This window comes from Neofelis nebulosa, chromosome 7, assembly GCF_028018385.1.
Source record: "Neofelis nebulosa isolate mNeoNeb1 chromosome 7, mNeoNeb1.pri, whole genome shotgun sequence".
NCBI classification, from domain to species: Eukaryota; Metazoa; Chordata; class Mammalia; order Carnivora; family Felidae; genus Neofelis; species Neofelis nebulosa.
This window is the reverse complement of record NC_080788.1, coordinates 119823383-119842279: the sequence shown is the minus strand read 5'-3', so window position 1 is coordinate 119842279 and position 18897 is coordinate 119823383. Positions and strand designations below refer to the sequence as shown.

Sequence of the window (18897 nt, the reverse complement as noted above, 5' to 3'; positions counted from 1 at the left end):
GAATTAAACTTAGGACACCTTTTAAATATTGCCTAAACAGATTATGTCAAATGTTAAGAGAACTGGAAATATCTTGGAGGCAAGATAAATCACTGGCTGCCAAGTGAGAGCAAATTGCTGTTAATGTCTAAAATGTAAATACATACATACATACATATATACATATGGGGATCAAAAACAATGCCATAGTAAGATTAATAAAATAACAATCAGAGATGACTGAGAAAGATCTTCCTGTAGAGAAATAGCGTCAACCACAGTTACAGATTCTTTTGGGTTTTTTATCCTCCATTGACATCTGAGGTCCATTTACTTTTCCAAAAATCCGAGTGAGAGTTAAAGGAGAAAAGGTTGGAGGTGGGATGGGCTCCCAGTTAACTCCAGTATTGGTTATGATTTCACTCATGATCCTGCCTGGGTCTATTTCTTGTTTACAGTTTTTGTGGGACAAGAAAGTTCCAAGTTTCCATTTCTTAGCAGCCAGTATACATCCCATTTGAGTAAGTCCCTTCTCCAAGATAGCGATAACTTAATTTCAATAATACTCTCATGGTTACATAGTATTGTGTCAATGGTAACTTCCTGATTTTGATATTTGTAGTATGGTTATGTCAAATGTTAACATTAAGGGAAGGGGAGGAATTATATAGGGAACCCTGTACTATTTTTGACCCACATTTTTGTGGGTTTAAAATTATTTCAAAATGAAACGTTTAAACAACAAAGAAAAATATCAGAGAGTGATGAAATCACCAAAAAGGATACCTTTGATCTTCTGTGCCCCACTTGCAGGGTTGGTAAAACCTGTCCACCTCAGATCCTTCCTCCTCCATATCTTTCAACATTTAGTCTTTCCCATTTGATTGAGGTTTCCAGGAACTTGTGTTATCTCTGATCCTGTGTCTAAAAATCCGCTGAAATACTTGAATATTTCCCTTGTCTAAAGCATCTAGACCTAAGCATATGATTTCTCCGGAGGAATCTGATATTGTAACAAGTCTAGAGAGAAAGGGCATTAGGGCCACATGTCTCCCCTTTGAGGGAGTCTTTAAGGAAAGGCTCCTTACATTCAGAGAGATTCGATTAAATGGAAAGCATAGTTTTCAAAATAAACACTTGCTGTCTGGGTACAAAAACAGCTATACTCTTAGCCTGGTAAGGCTGCTCTTGGCTCAGGTCCCAGAACTTTGAATTACAGAAGTTACCAAGGTGAGTGCTTGCCAGGAGTTTTGCCCTAGTTGGAGCTGTTAGTGGGGAGTTTGAGAGATTAACTCTTTCAGGTGCTATATCATTTACTTTTGTAATTTATTTTTTTATTTTTTTAACGTTTTTATTTATTTTTGAGACAGGGAGAGACAGAGCATGAACAGGGGAGGGTCAGAGAGAGGGAGACACAGAATCTGAAACAGGTTCCAGGCTCTGAGCTGTCAGCACAGAGCCCGACGTGGGGCTCGAACTCACGGACCGCGAGATCATGACCTGAGCCGAAGTCGGCCGCTTAACCGACTGAGCCACCCAGGCGCCCCGACTTTTGTAATTAAAAAAAAAATTTTTTTTTTTTTTGAGAGAGAGAGCATGAGTGGGGGAGAGGGGCAGATGAGAAACAGAATCCCAAGCAGGCTCCGTGGTCAGCACAGAGCCAGACACAGGGCTTAATCCCATCCCCCGGGATCATGACTTGAGCCATAATCAAGAGTGAGATGCTCAACCAACTGAGCCACCCAGGGCCCCCCTACTTTTGTAATTGTATTAAATCACTAGTAATCAATGACGAGATAGTTTGACCCAGAAACTATTGTATGAACAGAATGAAACACTATTCACAAAAATACAATTTTAAAATATTTTAAGGAAGCTCTACACCCAACGTGGGGCTTACAACCCCAAGATCAAGAGTTGCATTCTGTACAGACTGAGCCAGGCAGATACCCCCTAAAAATGTATTTTCTATTTGCCAGTTCTCTGGCTATTCACCACCAGCACCATCCGTGCCCTGCAATAGCTCTGCTTCTAACCATTTGGAAGAGCAGGATGTAAATCTTTGAGAAAATATGAATGCCAGTTTATTTGCAATGTAGTGAAAGCAGATTATTTGGGCAACTGGGGCAGCCTGCTTCAGGCTGATTCAAACGGTCTCTTTAATTATTCCTGATCCCTTCTGTTATAACTCTTCATGACTGCAGTTATTTTCCAACTTCCCTTAAGTAGGATCGTGGTAATCTCCATAAGCTCATCAAACACAGAAACAGAGCATCTAACTCTTAGATATCATATTCAGAGGAGAGCGCTCACTGTGAGACCCTCTCTCCCCCAATTCAGCCTGGTCAATCTGAATGTCCTCTGCCTGATCCTAGTAGCCAATTTAACATAGATTTTCCAGAAAGTCCGGTTGTATATTATAGTAAGAGCTGGATTTCTTGGTGAGTCAGTAGGTCTCTTCTCAATAGTGTGTCTATTTGTTAGCCCTTGGAAGCCTTCTTCTTTTACCTTTATTACTGGGAAAGTTTGAGGTGATTTATGGAGAAGGACTAAATAAATTTGCCCTTCAACATCATGAGGAGAAGTCAGAGAAACTTGTCTCAAGAGACCAGCTGAATGCTCCCTGCTGCTCTGATTTCTTGAAAGCCCAGGAGATAGTACTCTCATCCCCTCATCTTTTTACCCCAAGCTTTAAACTCCAAATCTTCTCCCCAAATAGACTTTCCTCTCATAACATCACAGTTTTCTATTTTAATATTGTCATTATAAGTCAGACCCAGGTCCTGCTAACTGGAATTGTCTTTGCTGCCTAATGTCCTGTCAGTGTTTTTTCCAGGTGCACAACCTAATTCTAGCATACCCCATGGACTACACAGATTTAGACTACATAGTATTGTTTCCACTGGTGGTGCTTTGAATCTTGAGTGTGGTTCCCAAATTGGACATTTGAAATCTCTACCATAGGACCTTGAACTTGTCTAGGAGGTGATAATATCCTTGGATAAAATGAATGGCATGTGCAGGGTCTTAGAAGAATGTTGTATGTTCACATTATCAAGAACAACATGTAAGAACTTGGCCCTACCAGCAAGAATTACTGGGAACTAGTAGAAACCTCAATATTGGCTTATGATACACAGTGACTGCGCAATATTTACTTTAACCAATGCCAAAGTTCATATAGTTCCAGGCTTTGGACATACCTGAGACCAAACAAAAGCTACATCAGAATCCTGGGATTATGAAGAAAATCCAGAAAGTTGATACCTTCATGCAGATTATATATAGGTCATCTTAGAGTGGACAATGCCTTTTCATTTCTTTATGAGCATGAAGTGAGGTAGATATAAAGAAACTGATTGGCATTTCTGTGATTGGTGAAGATCTTAGGGATGGCACAATATAGGAGACACTCTTGATGAACCCCATCATCCCTTCTCATGTCTTTATGTGATTAAAAGTCAAAGGTGTCTGGAATTACAATTGTAGTGGGCAAGATATTGTACTAGATAGATAGATAGATAGATAGATAGATAGATAGATAAAGAGAGACAGATGCAAGACAGTAGAGAGCCCCATCATAAGACAAGAGAATCATTCTGTAATAAGAGCACCACCCATTCATGTACTTATGAGATTAAAATGGCAAGAAGAGTGCCTCGCTGGCTCAGGCAGTAGAGCATACAACTCTTGAATCTCAGGGTTGTGAGTTTGAGCCCCATGTTGGGTGTAGAGATTACTTAAAAATAAAATCTTAAACAAGCAGCAAAACTAAAAGGCAACTGACAGAATGGGAGAAGATATTTGCAAATGACATATCAGATAAAGGGTTAGTATGCAAAATCTATAAAGAACTTATCAAACTCAACACCCAAAAAAACAAATAATCCAGTAAAGAAATGGGCAAAAGACATGAATAGACACTTCTCCAAAGAAGACATCCAGATGGCCAACCGACGCATGAAAAAATGCTCAACATCACTCATCATCAGGGAAATACAAATCAAAACCACAATGAGACACCACCTTACACCTGTCAGAATGGCTAACATTAACAACCCAGACAACAGGTGTTGGCAAGGATGAGCAGGAAGAGGATCTCTTTTGCACTGCTGGTGGGAATGCAAACTGGTGCAGCCACTCTGGAAAACAGGATGGAGGTTCCTCAAAAAACTAAAAATAGAACTACCCTATGACCCAGCAATTGCACTACTAGGCATTCATCCAAGGGACACAGGGATAAAGGGACACATGCACCCCCATGTTTATAGCAGCACTATCAACAATAGCCAAAGTATGGAAAGAGCCCAAATGTCCATCGATGGATGAATGGATAAAGAAGATGTGGTATACATATATATACAATGGAGTATTACTCAGCAATCAAAAAGAATGAAATCTTGTCATTTGCAACTACGTGGATGGAACTGGAGGGTATTATGCTACGCGAGATTGGTCAGTTAGAGAAAGACAAATGTCATATGACTTCACTCCTATGAGGACTTCAAGACACAAAACAGATGAATGTAAGGGAAGGAAAACAAAAATAATTAAAAACAGGGAGAGGGACAAAACATAAGAGACTCTTAAATATGGAGAACAAACTGAGGGTTACGGGAGGGGTTGTGGGAGGAGGGATGGGCTAAATGGGTAAGGGGCATTAAGGAATCTACTCCTGAAATCATTGTTGCACTATATGCTAACTAATTTGGATGTAAATTAAAAATAAAATAAAATAAAAATTGTTTCTCAAAAAAAAATAAAATAAAATAAAACACAATCTTAAGAGATGTGCCTGGGTGGCTCAGTCAGTTAAGCGTCTGACTGGCTTAGGTCAGGGTCTCGCCATTCTGGAGTTTGAGCCCCTCATCTGGCTCTCTGCTGTCAGCGATGAGCCTGCTTCAGATCCTCTGTCTCCCTCTCTCTCTGCCCCTGCCCCCTCTCAAGAATAAATAAATATTAAAATGAAATAAAATAAAATCTTAAGATAAAACGGAAGAGGTAGGATTTCCTGCTGGCTCAGTCAGTACAGCATATAATTCTTGATATCAGGGTTGTGAGTTTGAGCCCCATGTTGGGTGTTGGGTGTTTATTTAAAAAAAAATAAAATAAAAATTTAGAAAAAAAGATGTAGAGGAATTGCAATGCTAGTGAATGATTTTATGCAGAAGAATCTCAGGAAAACCACAAAAAGACCCAAAGCCTACCAATCTGTAGCACATCACTAATTTATGGGATTATAATGAATATGTGTACAGAATTTAAATTACTGGTCCATATTCATCTGATTAGTAAGGTTTTCTGAAAGAACCAGCATCAGAAAGGAAGTATTACTTACTGAAGACCATTATCTGTTGCTCTTTTTGAAATGAAACTGGTTTAGTATTTGTATATTGTTGCTGTGGTATGTAAGTATATTGGGTTCAGACCGATTTAAGACATGAAATACACCCAGGGAGTCATCTTAAGCTGTCTTATGTTGGGTAAGAATGGTCAGGGGAAATCAGTCTAGCTAAGAAGATCTCGGTAATAGATTTGAGAAGCTGGGCAAGGAGGTCAGAAAAAGTAGAGACAAGTGACTCTTCTTGAAGTCTATATCATTAACTTCTGTCATAAAAGAGCAAAATGGAAAAATGTAGTAGAAATATAAAGTAGATAGGTTATCGCATATCAGATAAACACTACAGAAGTACATTTGCACCCATCCCTTGGAATAGACCTACACTGCTCCCTTTATGTGAATCAGTTCGGGATGCCTAATGTGGTTCTAAATACTGGTGGGCAACGAAGATGTGCAAGGAACACAGAGGGTCCTAACCTAAGGCAGGCAACTCTTCTGGAGTTTTCTTTCTTTTTAAATCTGCATTGATTTTTTCAAAAGTTAAATGTTGAGTACATCAGGAGAATAATTGAAAAATATGTGAGACTTTAAGGAAAAATAATGACCATTATCTAGTAGTAAGTAGTCATAAAACATTGTCTTTACTTCTGAAGCCCCTGTGTGCTGCACCCTGATCCCAATCAAAGGTAATCACCATCTTCAATTTTGTCTATTAACCTTTTAGCTTTCTTTATAATTTTATCATGTTTGTATCTTTGAACAATATTTTTTACTTTTACCAAGTTTTGAATCTTACATAATACATTTATTTTTTTTTCTTGATCAAAGTTAAGTTTTTATTTAGCTGAATGCAAAACGGTCTGTTACCTTATATGTTTACTTTATACCCTATACATGTGCCATACTATATATGACCTTACAGCATTTTTTAGAGCACAAGATTGAACACACTAGGAAAATCAACCTGATATCTTGCCCTTTACTGAAATGTATAGTCCAATTACATTTAATGTAATTACTGATCTATTTGAGTTTAAATTATTATTTCTTTTCTTTCCTGCTTATTCTATAGTTTTTATCTTCTTTTATTTTTTTAAAAATTATTCCATTTGCCTCCTATATTAGCTTATGGTTATAACTTTCCTGATTTATTAACATTGAATAAAAATTAACATTTGTATCACCTTGTGAAAAATGCAATAACCTCTACTTATTTCCTTGCTTCATATGCTATTTAATTCTTTGTGTATTTGAAACCCCATAGTATATTATTTGTAAATATTTATTTAGATTTGTCTATATATTTACACTTTTCATTATATTCCATTTCTTCCTTCACCTACTTGCTTTCCCCTAGAATCATTTTCCTTGTGCTTGAAGAATACTCTTTAGTGTTTCCGTTATTGCAGGTAGGCTATATTATCTAAATTCATATTTTTCTAAAAATGATTTTATTTTGATTTCATTAAATTGTTTTCAATAAACTTTATGAACAATACATGCTTCCATACTGAAGTATCTATTTTGCTAGTTATAGGCTTCTAGGTCGTCAGGTATTTTCTGTCATCACATTGAGGATATTATTCCAGTGGTTTCCCTTTTCCATTATTGCTGTTTTTAAGTCAGTTGTTAGATCTATTGTTTTTCCTTTGAAGGTTATCTTTTTCCTGTGGCTACTGGTAAGGTGTTTTTTCCCATATTTTTCTTTTTTTATACACATATTTTTAGATTTAGACTCAAATTAGTTAACATATAGTGTAGTATTGGTTTCGGGAGGAGAATTTTGTGATTCAGCACTTACATATAACACCCAGCGCTCATCCCGTCAAGTGCCCTCCTTAATGCCTATCAACACATTTAGCCTATTCCCCCCCTCCCCCCCACACCTTGCTGGTAAGGTTTTTTGTTTTTTAATGTTTATTTATTTATTTTGAGAGAGAGAGAGAGAGAGTGCCCTTGCACACACAAGTGGGGGAGGGGCAGAGAGAGAAAGGGAGACAGAATCACAAGCAGGCTCTACACTGTCTGCACAGAGCCCAATGTGGGGCTCAGTCTCACAAACCATGAGATCATGACCTGAGCCCATACCAAAATACAGACTCTTAACCCACTGAACCACCCAGGCGCCCTGCTGGTTAAGTTTCTAATCTTTATCTTTCTTTTCAGTTTTCCTACATAACAAACAATTCTGTGGGAGGACTGCATTTTCCAAAGATCACTGCAACACTAACTCCCATCTCAGATGCTCTTCTAGGAAACTTGCCGTTTTCCTTACCAGGAGATGAGGGTCTATAGCCACTTCTCCTTGCACTTGAGGTCTTTGTGTCCACCTCAAACAATAGAGTACAGTTGAAATGATACTATGTGACTTCCAAAGCTAGATCTTAAAAAATGCCACGTATTTCTGCCATCTTCTCTTGGGAAATTCATTCGTGAACCTCCGGTATTATGCTGTGAGAAAACTCAAGCAGCCTGTGGACATACCTATATATACAGGAATCACAACTGCTTTTAGGACTAGGTGGCAGGTGGAAGCTGGAAGGACTTCAAGGAGACTGTTAGTGAAAGCCTAAAGGGCCGCATGGAGACTATTATTGAGGACTAAAGAAAAGCAATAAAAACTTACTGGAAGCTGAAGGCAAGAATGACACAGTAAGGTGAAAAATGGACAATATACCTAAATGAATTCAATAATCTGGCTAAGGTGATTTCCCAGCAGAATACCCACAGTGCCACCCGGCTTCTTCTTGCTGCCTGTGATAAAATGCAAGAGGACAAATTAAAGAATGCTCTGTTAAATATGAAAGAACCAGGACTTGCCAAGTTTGACAATAATACTGTTTCTTCTTCCCAGCCTTCCCATGTGTTAATTAGTCATTAAGTAAGACAGGACCTCAGATCAAAGTCAAACCTGGAATGGGTCTGTGGAAGATCGTTTGTAAAGACCTCAGAGAGATTCAAGGTAGCGCTTCACGGAACATTTCAGACTGACAAAAGGCCCTCTGAAGATTTTAAGGTGTCCCTAGCAGATCCTATCAAATAACAGAGCTTCTACAAATCTTAAGAGTATTATCCTGCAGCATCCTCACAGGAAGCCCCAGGTAGGGAAGTTCTTACCTCAAATAGACTTCTAGTGGTATGTTTTATCTAATAAGGTGAATCTCACTAAGGTTTTTAGGAAACCCACATAGTTCTTAAGAGAATTGTTCTGGTAGAAGTACAAATTTGAACTAAAACAGAAAAAAATGCCCAAAAAAGGGGGAGGGCGGCACCTGGGTGGCTCAGTGAGTTAAACGTCTGACTTTGGCTCAGGTCATGATCTCATGGTCTGTGGGTTCAAGCCCTACATCGGGCTCTGTGCTGACAGCTCAGAGCCTGGAGCCTGATTTGGATTCTGTGTCTCCCTCTCACTCTGCCCCTCCCCTGCTCATGCTCTATCTGACTCTCTCTCAAAAATAAATAAAAATTAAGAAAAAAAAGAACTTTGGACTCCTAATATTTTTCATCTAGGAAGCAGATTGAGGAGGCTTTGTAGTTACTAATTCAAGTTTTCTTATGGAAAATAAAGGTACCTCCCGGAGGCAGATTTTCAAAAAATGGTTACAATGTTTCCCACCCCACATTCTTCTAGAATCTTGCCACTCCCCTTTTTCAGAGCTGAACTCTATGTTCTCCTTGAACTTGGGTGGGTCTTTGTGACTGCCTTGACCAAGAGAGTAGGGCAAGAGTGATGCCATGTAGCTTCCAAGACTACGTCAAAAGAATGGCATGCAATTTTGCCTTGCTCTCTTGGATCCAAGCCCAAGTAGCCAGGGAGAAGGTCCACGAACTGTGAGATCATGACCTGAGCCAAAGTCGGACGCTCAACCGACTGAGCCATCCAGGCGCCCCCATAAGAGACTCTTAAATACTGAGAACAAACTGAGGGTTGATGAGGGGTGGGGGAGAGGGGAAAGTTGGTGATGGGCATTGAGGAGGCACTTGTTTGGGTGAGCACTGGGTGTTGTATGGAAACCAACTTGACAATAAATTATATTTAATATAAATAAATAAATAAATAAATAAAGACATGAGAGTGAGCCGCCCCACCCCCGTGATGGAATTAGTGCCCTTCTAAAAAACCAGAGCTCACTTTCTTTGCCACATGAAGACACAAAGAGAAGTCAGCCATCTGTGAGCCAGAAAAAACCCCTTACCAGGAACTAAATCTGCTGGAACATTGATCTTGGACTTCCCAGCCTCCAGAATGAGATAAATATCTTGTTGTTTCAGCCATCCAGCCTATGGTATTCTGTTACAACAGCCCACGCTAAGACATAGTGTTTCTTGAATATGTGGCTTGACGTCCTTATCAGTTTTGGAAAATTCTCAACCTTTATTTCTTCAAATACATTTGTGCAATGCTTTGTAGCCCTGATGTCGGGAAAATGAGGAATGATGCCTCTAAGAATGTCACACTCTGATTTTCCAAACTCTATTCTTTTTTTTTTTTTTTTTTAGTGTTTATTTATTTTTTGGGAGGGGGGCAGAGAAAGAGAGGGAGACACAGAATCGGAAGCAGATTCCAGGCTCTGAGCTGTCAGAACAGAGCCTGATGCGGAGCTTGAATCTGTGAACTGTGAGATGACCTGAGCCGAAGTCGGATGCTTAACCGACTGAGCCACCCAGGCACCCCTCCAAACTCTATTCTGAAAGCCAAGAAGCAGGAAAATAAGTCACAGTCATTCATCCTTGGAACAGAGCTTAGACTTAACTATTCTTGGGACAGATGCTCCCCTTCTTACCTCAACTCCTCCTCCCAAAGAATTCATCTCTGATATCTGTGAGGAAAAGGTCAGTCTGGCTATCCTCATATCAACACCTCTCTATACAGTTTTGGCCAATGAAAATTCTACCCTGCTACCAGTATTTGAACCAGTAGCAAACATTGGAAGGCAATTCTCCCAGAGATAGAAAAAGAAGGGGCGCCTGGGTGGCTCAGTCAGTTGAGCTTCCGACTTCAACTCAGGTCACGATCTCACGGTTTGTGAGTTCGAGCCCCGCGTCAGGCTCTGGGCTGATGGCTCAGAGCCTGGAGCCTGCTTCCGATTCTGTGTCTCCCTCTCTCTCTGCCCCTCCCCCATTCATGCTCTGTGTCTCTCTGTCTCAAAAATAAATAAACATTAAAAAAAAATTTTTTTAGAAAAAGTAACCTAGTATTTGTTCAACTTTAAATTTCAACCATGGCTCAAAGTGGTAAGTAAAAACCATATAGAAGAAAACACAAATTTTAACAGGGAATGCTTTTGTGTGTGTGTGTGTGTGTGTGTGTGTGTGTTGTATACATCTAACTGAATCTTCTGTAATATGCATGTATTACATTAGTAAAATTAATGAAAAAATAATTTATTCAAATTGTTACCTAAAACACATCATTAATACCCATGACATGAATTTAATGTTATCCAGGGGACAACCAATTCACATATGATTATTAAACACCAGAATCTGACCTTGAATTTCTCATGTAGACAACAGACCCAACACATTACAATTTGGGAGAAGCTATATTCTGGGGACCTCCAAGATGTTTGCAGAAAAAGGTTAGAATTTGTTTCCAAGCATCTTCCTGGGCCTTAGAATGAGCCCTGGGCTCCCCACCCCAGAGCACAGGTTTGTTCAGTAATTTATGCACAGAAGCTGGGCACAGGGGGAAGTAAGGAGGCTCAATGTAATGCCCAGTCCCAGGATAAGAGATGATCTTAAGTTTTTCCTTTCCATGGGCCTGTAACCGTTCAGAGGCTATTTGGGCATATAACTCACTCCTCCAGTTATGGTCATCCTGACCCACGATGAAGAGGATGGGCCCCTGGGCCTTCTCAATTGGAATCATGCTGGGGTTCTCATAGCCTCCTACAGTATCATTCCGTATATCCACAATGTCCAGGAGGCCTGAGAAAGTGACCTTGATTCTCCTCAGATCATAGCTCAATGAAGGGATGCAAGTCTGCTTGTAGTATATAGGTTTGTTTCCACTGAACCCAGATCCATTGATGGAAACTGTGGCTGAGATGTTCTTTAAAAATGAGGCCATGGAGAGACAAATATCAGCCCCTAAAGAAATGCCCAGAAGCCCAATGCCTGGGCCCTTTACCTGGAAGAAAAGAAGAAAGAAGCATCAAGAATGTATCTAATAGAAAAATGTTCTACAATGATGGCAGCATTTTTCGTCAATAGCAGCTCACCTAGTGAGTGTTCATACTTTCAGTCTTAGTGAAGCTGAGGGTAGAGGAAAAATAAGAAGTAGCTGTCCTATTAGAGGTTGACAAAAAAAAAGAAAGAAAGAAAGAAAGAAAGAAAGAAAGAAAGAAAGAAAGAAAGAAAGAAAGAAAGAAAGAGAAAATGGGCATCTGGCTGGGTCAGTGGGTAGAGCACACGACTCTTGATCTTAGGGTCCTGTGTTCAAGCCCCACATTGGGCATAGAGATTAGTTTCAAAAAATAAATAAATAAAGGTATTACCTATTAAAAGAAAATGGAATGTAACTAGAGATGCTGCTACCTTTAATTTGTGAATTGGCCACAAGAGTATCAACTTCAGCTCAACTTCAACCTCAACCTCTTTCCCATATTAAACATATCTGGCTGAACACATGGCAAACAAATCTTTTTTTTTGTTTGTTTTTCATGGCAATCAAAGATTAACCTCACTGGCAAGTCTGGGAATCATTTACAAATGTTCCAGAGAATCATCCACTAGAGAATGGCCAATCATGGAGCCTATGAAATTCAGGTCCACATTCAGGTAGGCACAATCAAGTCTCAATGGGCCTAGGTATCTAACTGTGTGGAATCAAGTTCCGTTCTATTAAGCGAAAGATTCATCAAACCCCATCTAAATACACTACCAAATAATTAACTCTATAGAAACAAAGTAAGACTTCAGAATCAAATTAAGTAGTTCTTAGCTTCTGAAATGCATGAACAAGTTCTGGTCAAAATTTGGGAACACACATAGTAAGTTAAAGATTAAAAAATCAAAATAAAAAGATTCCAGTGAAGGAAACAAACAACAAAACTAAAAGGTAACCTAAGGGATGGGAGAAGATATTTGCAAATTACATATCTTATAAAGGGTAGTATCTAAAATATAGAAAGAATGCATAAAACCCAACATGCAAAAAACAAATAATCAAATTAATAGATGGGCAGGGGCACCTAGCCAGTTCAGTCAGTAGAGCATATGACTCTTAATCTCAGGGTCCTGAATTCAAGACCCACACTGGGCATGGAGCCTACTTAAAAACAGTTAAGATGGGGCGCCTGGGTGGCTCAGTCGGTTAAGCGTCCGACTTCGCCTCAGGTCATGATCTCGCGGTCCGTGAGTTCAAGCCCCGCATCGGGCTCTGTGCTGACAGCTCAGAGCCTGGAGCCTGTTTCAGATTCTGTGTCTCCCTCTCTTTCTGACCCTCCCCTGTTCATGCTCTGTCTCTCTCTGTCTCAAAAATAAAAATGTTAAAAAAAAAAAATTAAAAAAAAAAAACAAGGAAGGAAGGAAGGAAGGAAGGAAGGAAGGAAGGAAGGAAGAAGAAGAAGAAGAAGAAGAAGAAGAAGAAGAAGAAGAAGAAAGAAAGAAAGAAAGAAAGAAAGAAAGAAAAATGGGCAGAAGACATGAATAGGCATTTTTTCAGAGAAGACATACACACCAAAAAAAAAAAAAAAAAAAAGAAGAGGAAGACATATAAGCCAACACACATATAAAAACATGCTCAACATCACTCATCATCAGGGAAATGCAAATCAAAACTATAATGAGATATCACGTCACACCTGTTAGAATGGCTAAAATCAGTAACACAAGAAACAAGTGTTGGCATGGATGTGGAGAAAAAGGAACACACATATACGGGAATGCAAACTGGTGCACCTACTGTGGAAAACAGTATGGAGGTTCCTCAAAAAGTTAAAAATAGAACTATCCTACAATCCAGTATTTGCACTACTGGGTATTTACCCAAAAAATGCAAAAACATGAATTCAAAGGGATACATGCACCCCTATGTTTACTGCAGCATTGTTTACAATAGCCAAATTAGGAATCCGCCCAAGTACGCATGATAGACGAATGGATAAAAATGTGGTGTGTGTGTGTGTGTGTGTGTGTGTGCACGCGTGCACGCGCGCGTGTGTGCGTGTAGATAGACATAATTGAGCCATAAAAAAGAATGAAATCTTGCCATTTGTAACCCCATGGATAGAACTAGAGAGTATAATGCTAAGTGAAATAAGTCAGTCAGAGAATGACAAATACCATAGAATTTCACTCATATGTGGAATTTAAAAATCAAAATGAGCAAAGGGAAAAAGAGAGGGAGGGAAATCAACAGACTCTTAACTACAAAGAACAAACTGATGGTTACCAGAGGGGAAGGTGGGTGGGGTTAAATAGGCGCTGGGGATTAAGGCTGCAGTTGTGATGGGCTGTTGAATCACTATACTGCACACCTGAAAATAATGTAACACTGTATGTTAACTATACTGGAATTAAAATTAAAAAACTTAATTAAAGGGGCTCCTGGATGGCTCAGCCAGTTGAGCATCCAACTCTTGATCTTGGCTCAGGTCACGATCTCACGATTTGTGAGTTGGAGCCACACGTTGGGCTCTGCGCTAACAACAGGGAGCCTGCTTGCGATTATCTTTCTCCCCCTCTCTCTGTCCCTCCCCTGCTTGCTCTCTTTCTCAAAATAAATAAATAAATAAACATTACAAGAAACTTAATTGAAAAAAGCATGCAAAACTAACAAATTAGAAACCCCATTTGCATAACAAGAGGAATTTTAATGTCCCTGAATAATTCCTTTAAATAAAATCTCACATGGATTTTATGATTAATTCTGCATTACTAAGCCATCTGACAGAGAAAGTGTAAATAGGCACCTAAAGCCAAGGAAGTCTCTAAAAGAAATCTCTGTGAAGGAAGACTAGAGCAGCATCAGGGCACCTGGTACAGGTGACACCATCTCTGGATGTATTTCTGGAAAGAATGATACAATAAAGGACATTAGGAGAACCTGGGAGTGTTGAAGCATGTAGCACACGGCTTCTTCAAAGTAGGTCAGGTCTATGCTATCCAATTCCTCGGGAAGATCTTCAAAATTATAATAAGCTAACGCCAACGTGGCAAAGCCATGACCAGCCAGAAGGCTGGCTCTGTATTCCAACAGGCCCCCTCCAATTCCAAAGATGTCAATGATCCCTGGGAAAGGTCCAGGTCCTAGAGAATAGAATAATAGAAAGGAAAGGCATTATACATTTAATGAATTTGTTTTCCTTTTAGAGATCTTTCTAAATTACTTAGTGGGTTCCTATGAATCAAAGGCAAAAATCTGCTCCCCAAGTTACTACTGAAATGGAATACAAGTACCTTGGAAAGAGGAAAATCTACAAAGGAAAATCTCCCTTCTCAGTGATGAGTTTATCCTCCATATGATTCTATAAATTATCTACAAGATTCTAAGAATTTTTGGTTGTCAGGGAGAGTAACAAAGTCTGTCATTAATGATTGCAGCATGGAAGGAGGAATTTCATGTTTCAGATAGTGTTGATTCACAGTGTCCTGTTAGGGGATTGGACATAAAATTAAGAATCTCGAAATAAAGCTTTATGTTGGGTTGCATCGACCCTTGGCTTTCGTGTGTGTGTGTGTGTGTGTGTGTGTGTGTGTGTACTGATATTTCAGATGTCTATCTAGAGAGAGGAAAGAAAAATAAATACCCAGAGATGACTTCAGGTGAGAAAGGCAGGGGAGTCTTAAGTGTGACCTGTGGCACCGAGGGGCATGAAGAAGTGGGGAAAACGCCTAATGCACCCAGGACACTAGAGAAGGATGACATGGCAATCCTTCCTTGATCGTTATCATTTTCCCTAAGACCAGTCGGGCTGATGAGATCTACAGAGTAGTTTTTAATAGCAAGGTGGACAACATGCCTATCCATTTATTTATTTATCTTTACCTTCGGAACAATACCCACCTCATTGAGATATTACGGAGATTAAAAGAGATTAAAAGAGATAATGCCAGCAAAACGCGTAACACAGAGCCCAACATCTCAAAAGACACACCCCGGTTTGTGCACTGGCTTAGCAATCATCAGCTTCTCTGTCTTTAGGGACGACCTAAATTCTCCCTAAAGCAGTACCGGAAACCACGGCCACCAGGGCACCCTGTCTGTCCCTCGTGCCTAGCACTCACCAGGCGGCAGGAAGAGCGTGCCGCGCACCCGGCCCGCACGCACCGGCACGCGCCGCACCCCCGGCCGCAGGAAGTCGCGCTCCAGCACCGTCCGGCTCAGGACCCGCCCGACGTCGGGCTCGTGGCCCTCGAACACCTCCAGCTCCACCGCGAAGGGCGTCTGCACGTCCCGCTTCACAAACCGCCAAAAAGGCTTCTCGGGCTCCAAGGCCCAGAGCAGCCCCATGGGCTCGAGCCCCGTGAAGCTGCCGCCCAGCGCGGGCGCGCGCGCCAGGTCCAGGAGGCCGCCGGCGTCCGCTTGATACCGCGCGTGGGCCCGGAAGAGCGCGCCTTTCTCGTCGCACAGGGACGTGCGCAGCGTGACGAGCTGTCCCGTCGCGAGGCCGCGCACGGTGATGCGCAGGGGCTTGTCCCAGCCGCAGCGGCCCGCGGGCTCCAGGATCACAGTCGCCATCCCTGCCCAGAGCCGCGTGTAGCGCTCGGCTGCAGTCGCGTCTAGGCCGTGGAGGGCGCGCTCGAGGCCCGAAGGGATCAGGCGTCCCCCGGCACCCGACGGTAGGTGGTTGAGCCGCGTCAGGAGGCGTCAGGGCGCTTCAGACCCGGGGACCGCACGCCCGGGACTCGTCTCAAGGAAAAGCAGCAGGTCGTTCTCCGGGGCCTGGGCGGTGCGCGCGCAGGGCGTCGTGAAAGCTGGGTGTAGCGTCGAACCCGCCTTCAGAACACTTGTCTCCCTCTGGCCATTGTCACTTGAAGTGAAAATTGTTGGGTAATTGATTCGTGGTGAAACCATAGCCTAATGAGCTTAGGCAGAATTCCAAAAATTCCAGCCCCTTCAGGGAAAAGGGCTGCTTGTTTTTTTTGTTTTTGTTTTTTTTTTTGAGGGGGGGGGTTGGGGTTTTTTTGGTTTTTAATTTTCAGTACATTATAACGTACACACAAAAAGCGCTCAGACCGACCCTAAGAGTACAATCCAGGGAATTTTCACAACCGGAACATTCCCGTGTAACCAAGCACACGAATCCAGAAACACCATCACCAGCACTCCAGCAGCTACCCTCATTCCTGCTCTAAGCACCTCCCCTGCCCCCACAGGTACTCTATCCTACTCCAACAAAATGGGTTATTTTATGGAAACGAATCCTTCCATGCGTCGTCTTTAGTGCTTTCCGCTTTGGCCCAACATTATGTTTTTGAGATTCATGTATATCGTTAGGCGTGGTTGCAGATGGTCTATTATCACTGCTTAATGCTATTCCATTTTGTGATAGGAAAGGATTTATCAATTTTACTATCAATGGGCATTTGATAGTTCTCACATTGGGACTTTAGTGCTATGAACATTCAAGAACCTATTGTTTGATGGACATATATGTGCTTTTCAGTGAAGTGTATACCTGGGAGTGGAATTGCTGTGTGGTAGGGAATGCATGGGTTTCAAACTTAGTAGATGCTAAAAGTCAACTTTTTGAATGTGACCCTTGAAGCAGCATAAGGTTCAAAGATGCCCAGCGTTTTATTTATACATATAACAGCTATGCTTTATCAATGCCCAAGTGCTTTACATACAAAATTCAGCATGTTCACAAAACACTGGGATTATGTTTCAAATATTGCAAAGGAAGAACTTGAGGCTTGGAGAATATGAAGCCACGAAGTTTACTCTCTTATAAGTGACAGAGCTTTGACCAATTCCAAACGTGGAGCTCAAAGGTGAGAAGCAGCATGGCGGTGAGGTATAATCAGAGTTCTACCTCTGGCTTCATTAACTAGTTCTGTAGCCTTAGGCAAGTTTTTTAAATTTTTCTAGGTCTCAGAGTTCTTGTGTGTAACATGGTAAAAGTCTCTCATAGAGGATCAAACATGATACTGTATGTGAAAGTCTTAGAATGTGTGAAGCAGAATGTAATGTTTGATTTCATAATTGCCAGAGACTGAGCCCATGTGTGTTTCATTTCTCGTGATCTGCAGATCATTGCCAAAGGTTTGTATATTGCTTTTTAAACTGCTCTGTACAAGAAAAATCATGGTTCTTTTTTAGAGAAAAAGAATACATTAGAAAAAAGTTTAATTTAATTATTTATCTTTGCGAGAAAGAGTGAGCAGGGGAGAAGCAGAGAGAGAGAGAGAGAGAGAGAGAATCCCAAGTAGGCTCCAGTACAGAGCCCCATGCGGGGCTCAAACTCAGGAACCGCCAGGTCATGACCACAAGATCATGACCTGAGCCAAAATCAAGAGATGGACGCTTAACCAACTGAACCATCCAGGCGTCCCCAAAAATACATATTTTTTGAAACAGATGTAAACAATACTGAAAAGTTTAAAATGTGAAGTGATAGAATCTCTTCTTCCAGTTCCCCCTTTCCCCTAAAGATGGGTGCATACATCTTAATTTTTTTCTGAATGTTTGCAGTGTGTAAGCATATGGAAGTGTGAACATACTGAATCTATGTTCTGCAACTTGCAGGCCTATGTTTTTATTTTTCTGTATATACAGGAATACAATTGATAGGCCGTATAGTAACTCTATCCTTTTGAGGAGCTGCCAGACTGTTTGCCAAAGTATCTGCACCATTTTACAGTCGCATAGCGGTGCATGAGACTTCCGGTTTCTCCACATCCTTGCCAACACTCATTATTATCTGTCTTTTTCATTATAAACACCCTAATGGGTAATAGTTTCTTTGTACTTTTCATTTGCATTTCCTTGATGGCTAACGATGTCAAGCATCTTGCCATGTACTTATTGACCGTTGTATATCTTTGGAGAAATGTCTATTCAGATCCTTGTCCTGTTTTTTGTTGTTGTTGTTTTGTTTTTGTCCTTTTTTTTTTTTTAAGTTGGGCTGTCTTTTTATTATTGAGTTGAAGGGTTTTTATATATTCTACATACATGTCCCTTATCAAATATGTGATTGACAAATATTTTTCCCATTCTGTGAGTTGTTCTTTTATTTTTTTTAAATAAAAAAAAATTTTTAAAGTAGGCTCCATGCCCAATGTGGGACTTGAACTCATGACCTTCAGATTAAGAGTCACATGTTCTACCCACTGAGCCAGCCAGGTGCCCCTATTTTTTTTAATGGTATCCTTTGATGCATGAAAGTTTTTAGATTTTTTTGGTTATTATTTTTTAAGTAAGCTCTATGCCCATTGTGGGGCTTGAACTCATGACCCCAAGATCAAGAGTTGCATGCTCCACTCACTAAGCTAGTCAGGTGCCCCTACTCCTGTGTTTTCTTCTCAGAGTTCTGTAGTTTTAGCTCGTACATGTAGGTCTTTGATTCATTTAGAATCAATTTATGTATGGTTTGAGTTAGGGATCCAAATTCATTATTTTGCATGTG

At 40.7% G+C, this 18897-nt stretch overlaps 1 protein-coding gene and 1 non-coding gene across 2 annotated transcripts; one reads left to right on the top strand and one right to left on the bottom strand.

The window, feature by feature from the left end:
• Window positions 1-10624: 10624 nt before the first annotated feature.
• Window positions 10625-16265, bottom strand: ACOT4 (acyl-CoA thioesterase 4). The gene is made up of 3 exons (XM_058739595.1): window positions 15554-16265; window positions 14373-14575; window positions 10625-11453 (listed from the first exon to the last, which is right to left on the bottom strand). The coding sequence occupies exons 1-3, from the start codon at window positions 16005-16007 to the stop codon at window positions 10848-10850; spliced, it is 1263 nt and encodes a 420-aa protein (XP_058595578.1). The 5' UTR covers window positions 16008-16265; the 3' UTR covers window positions 10625-10847.
• LOC131518507 (small nucleolar RNA SNORD56) lies at window positions 11506-11576 on the top strand. Its single transcript, XR_009265178.1, has one exon. It is a non-coding gene; the product is annotated as a small nucleolar RNA SNORD56 (small nucleolar RNA).
• Window positions 16266-18897: the final 2632 nt, after the last annotated feature.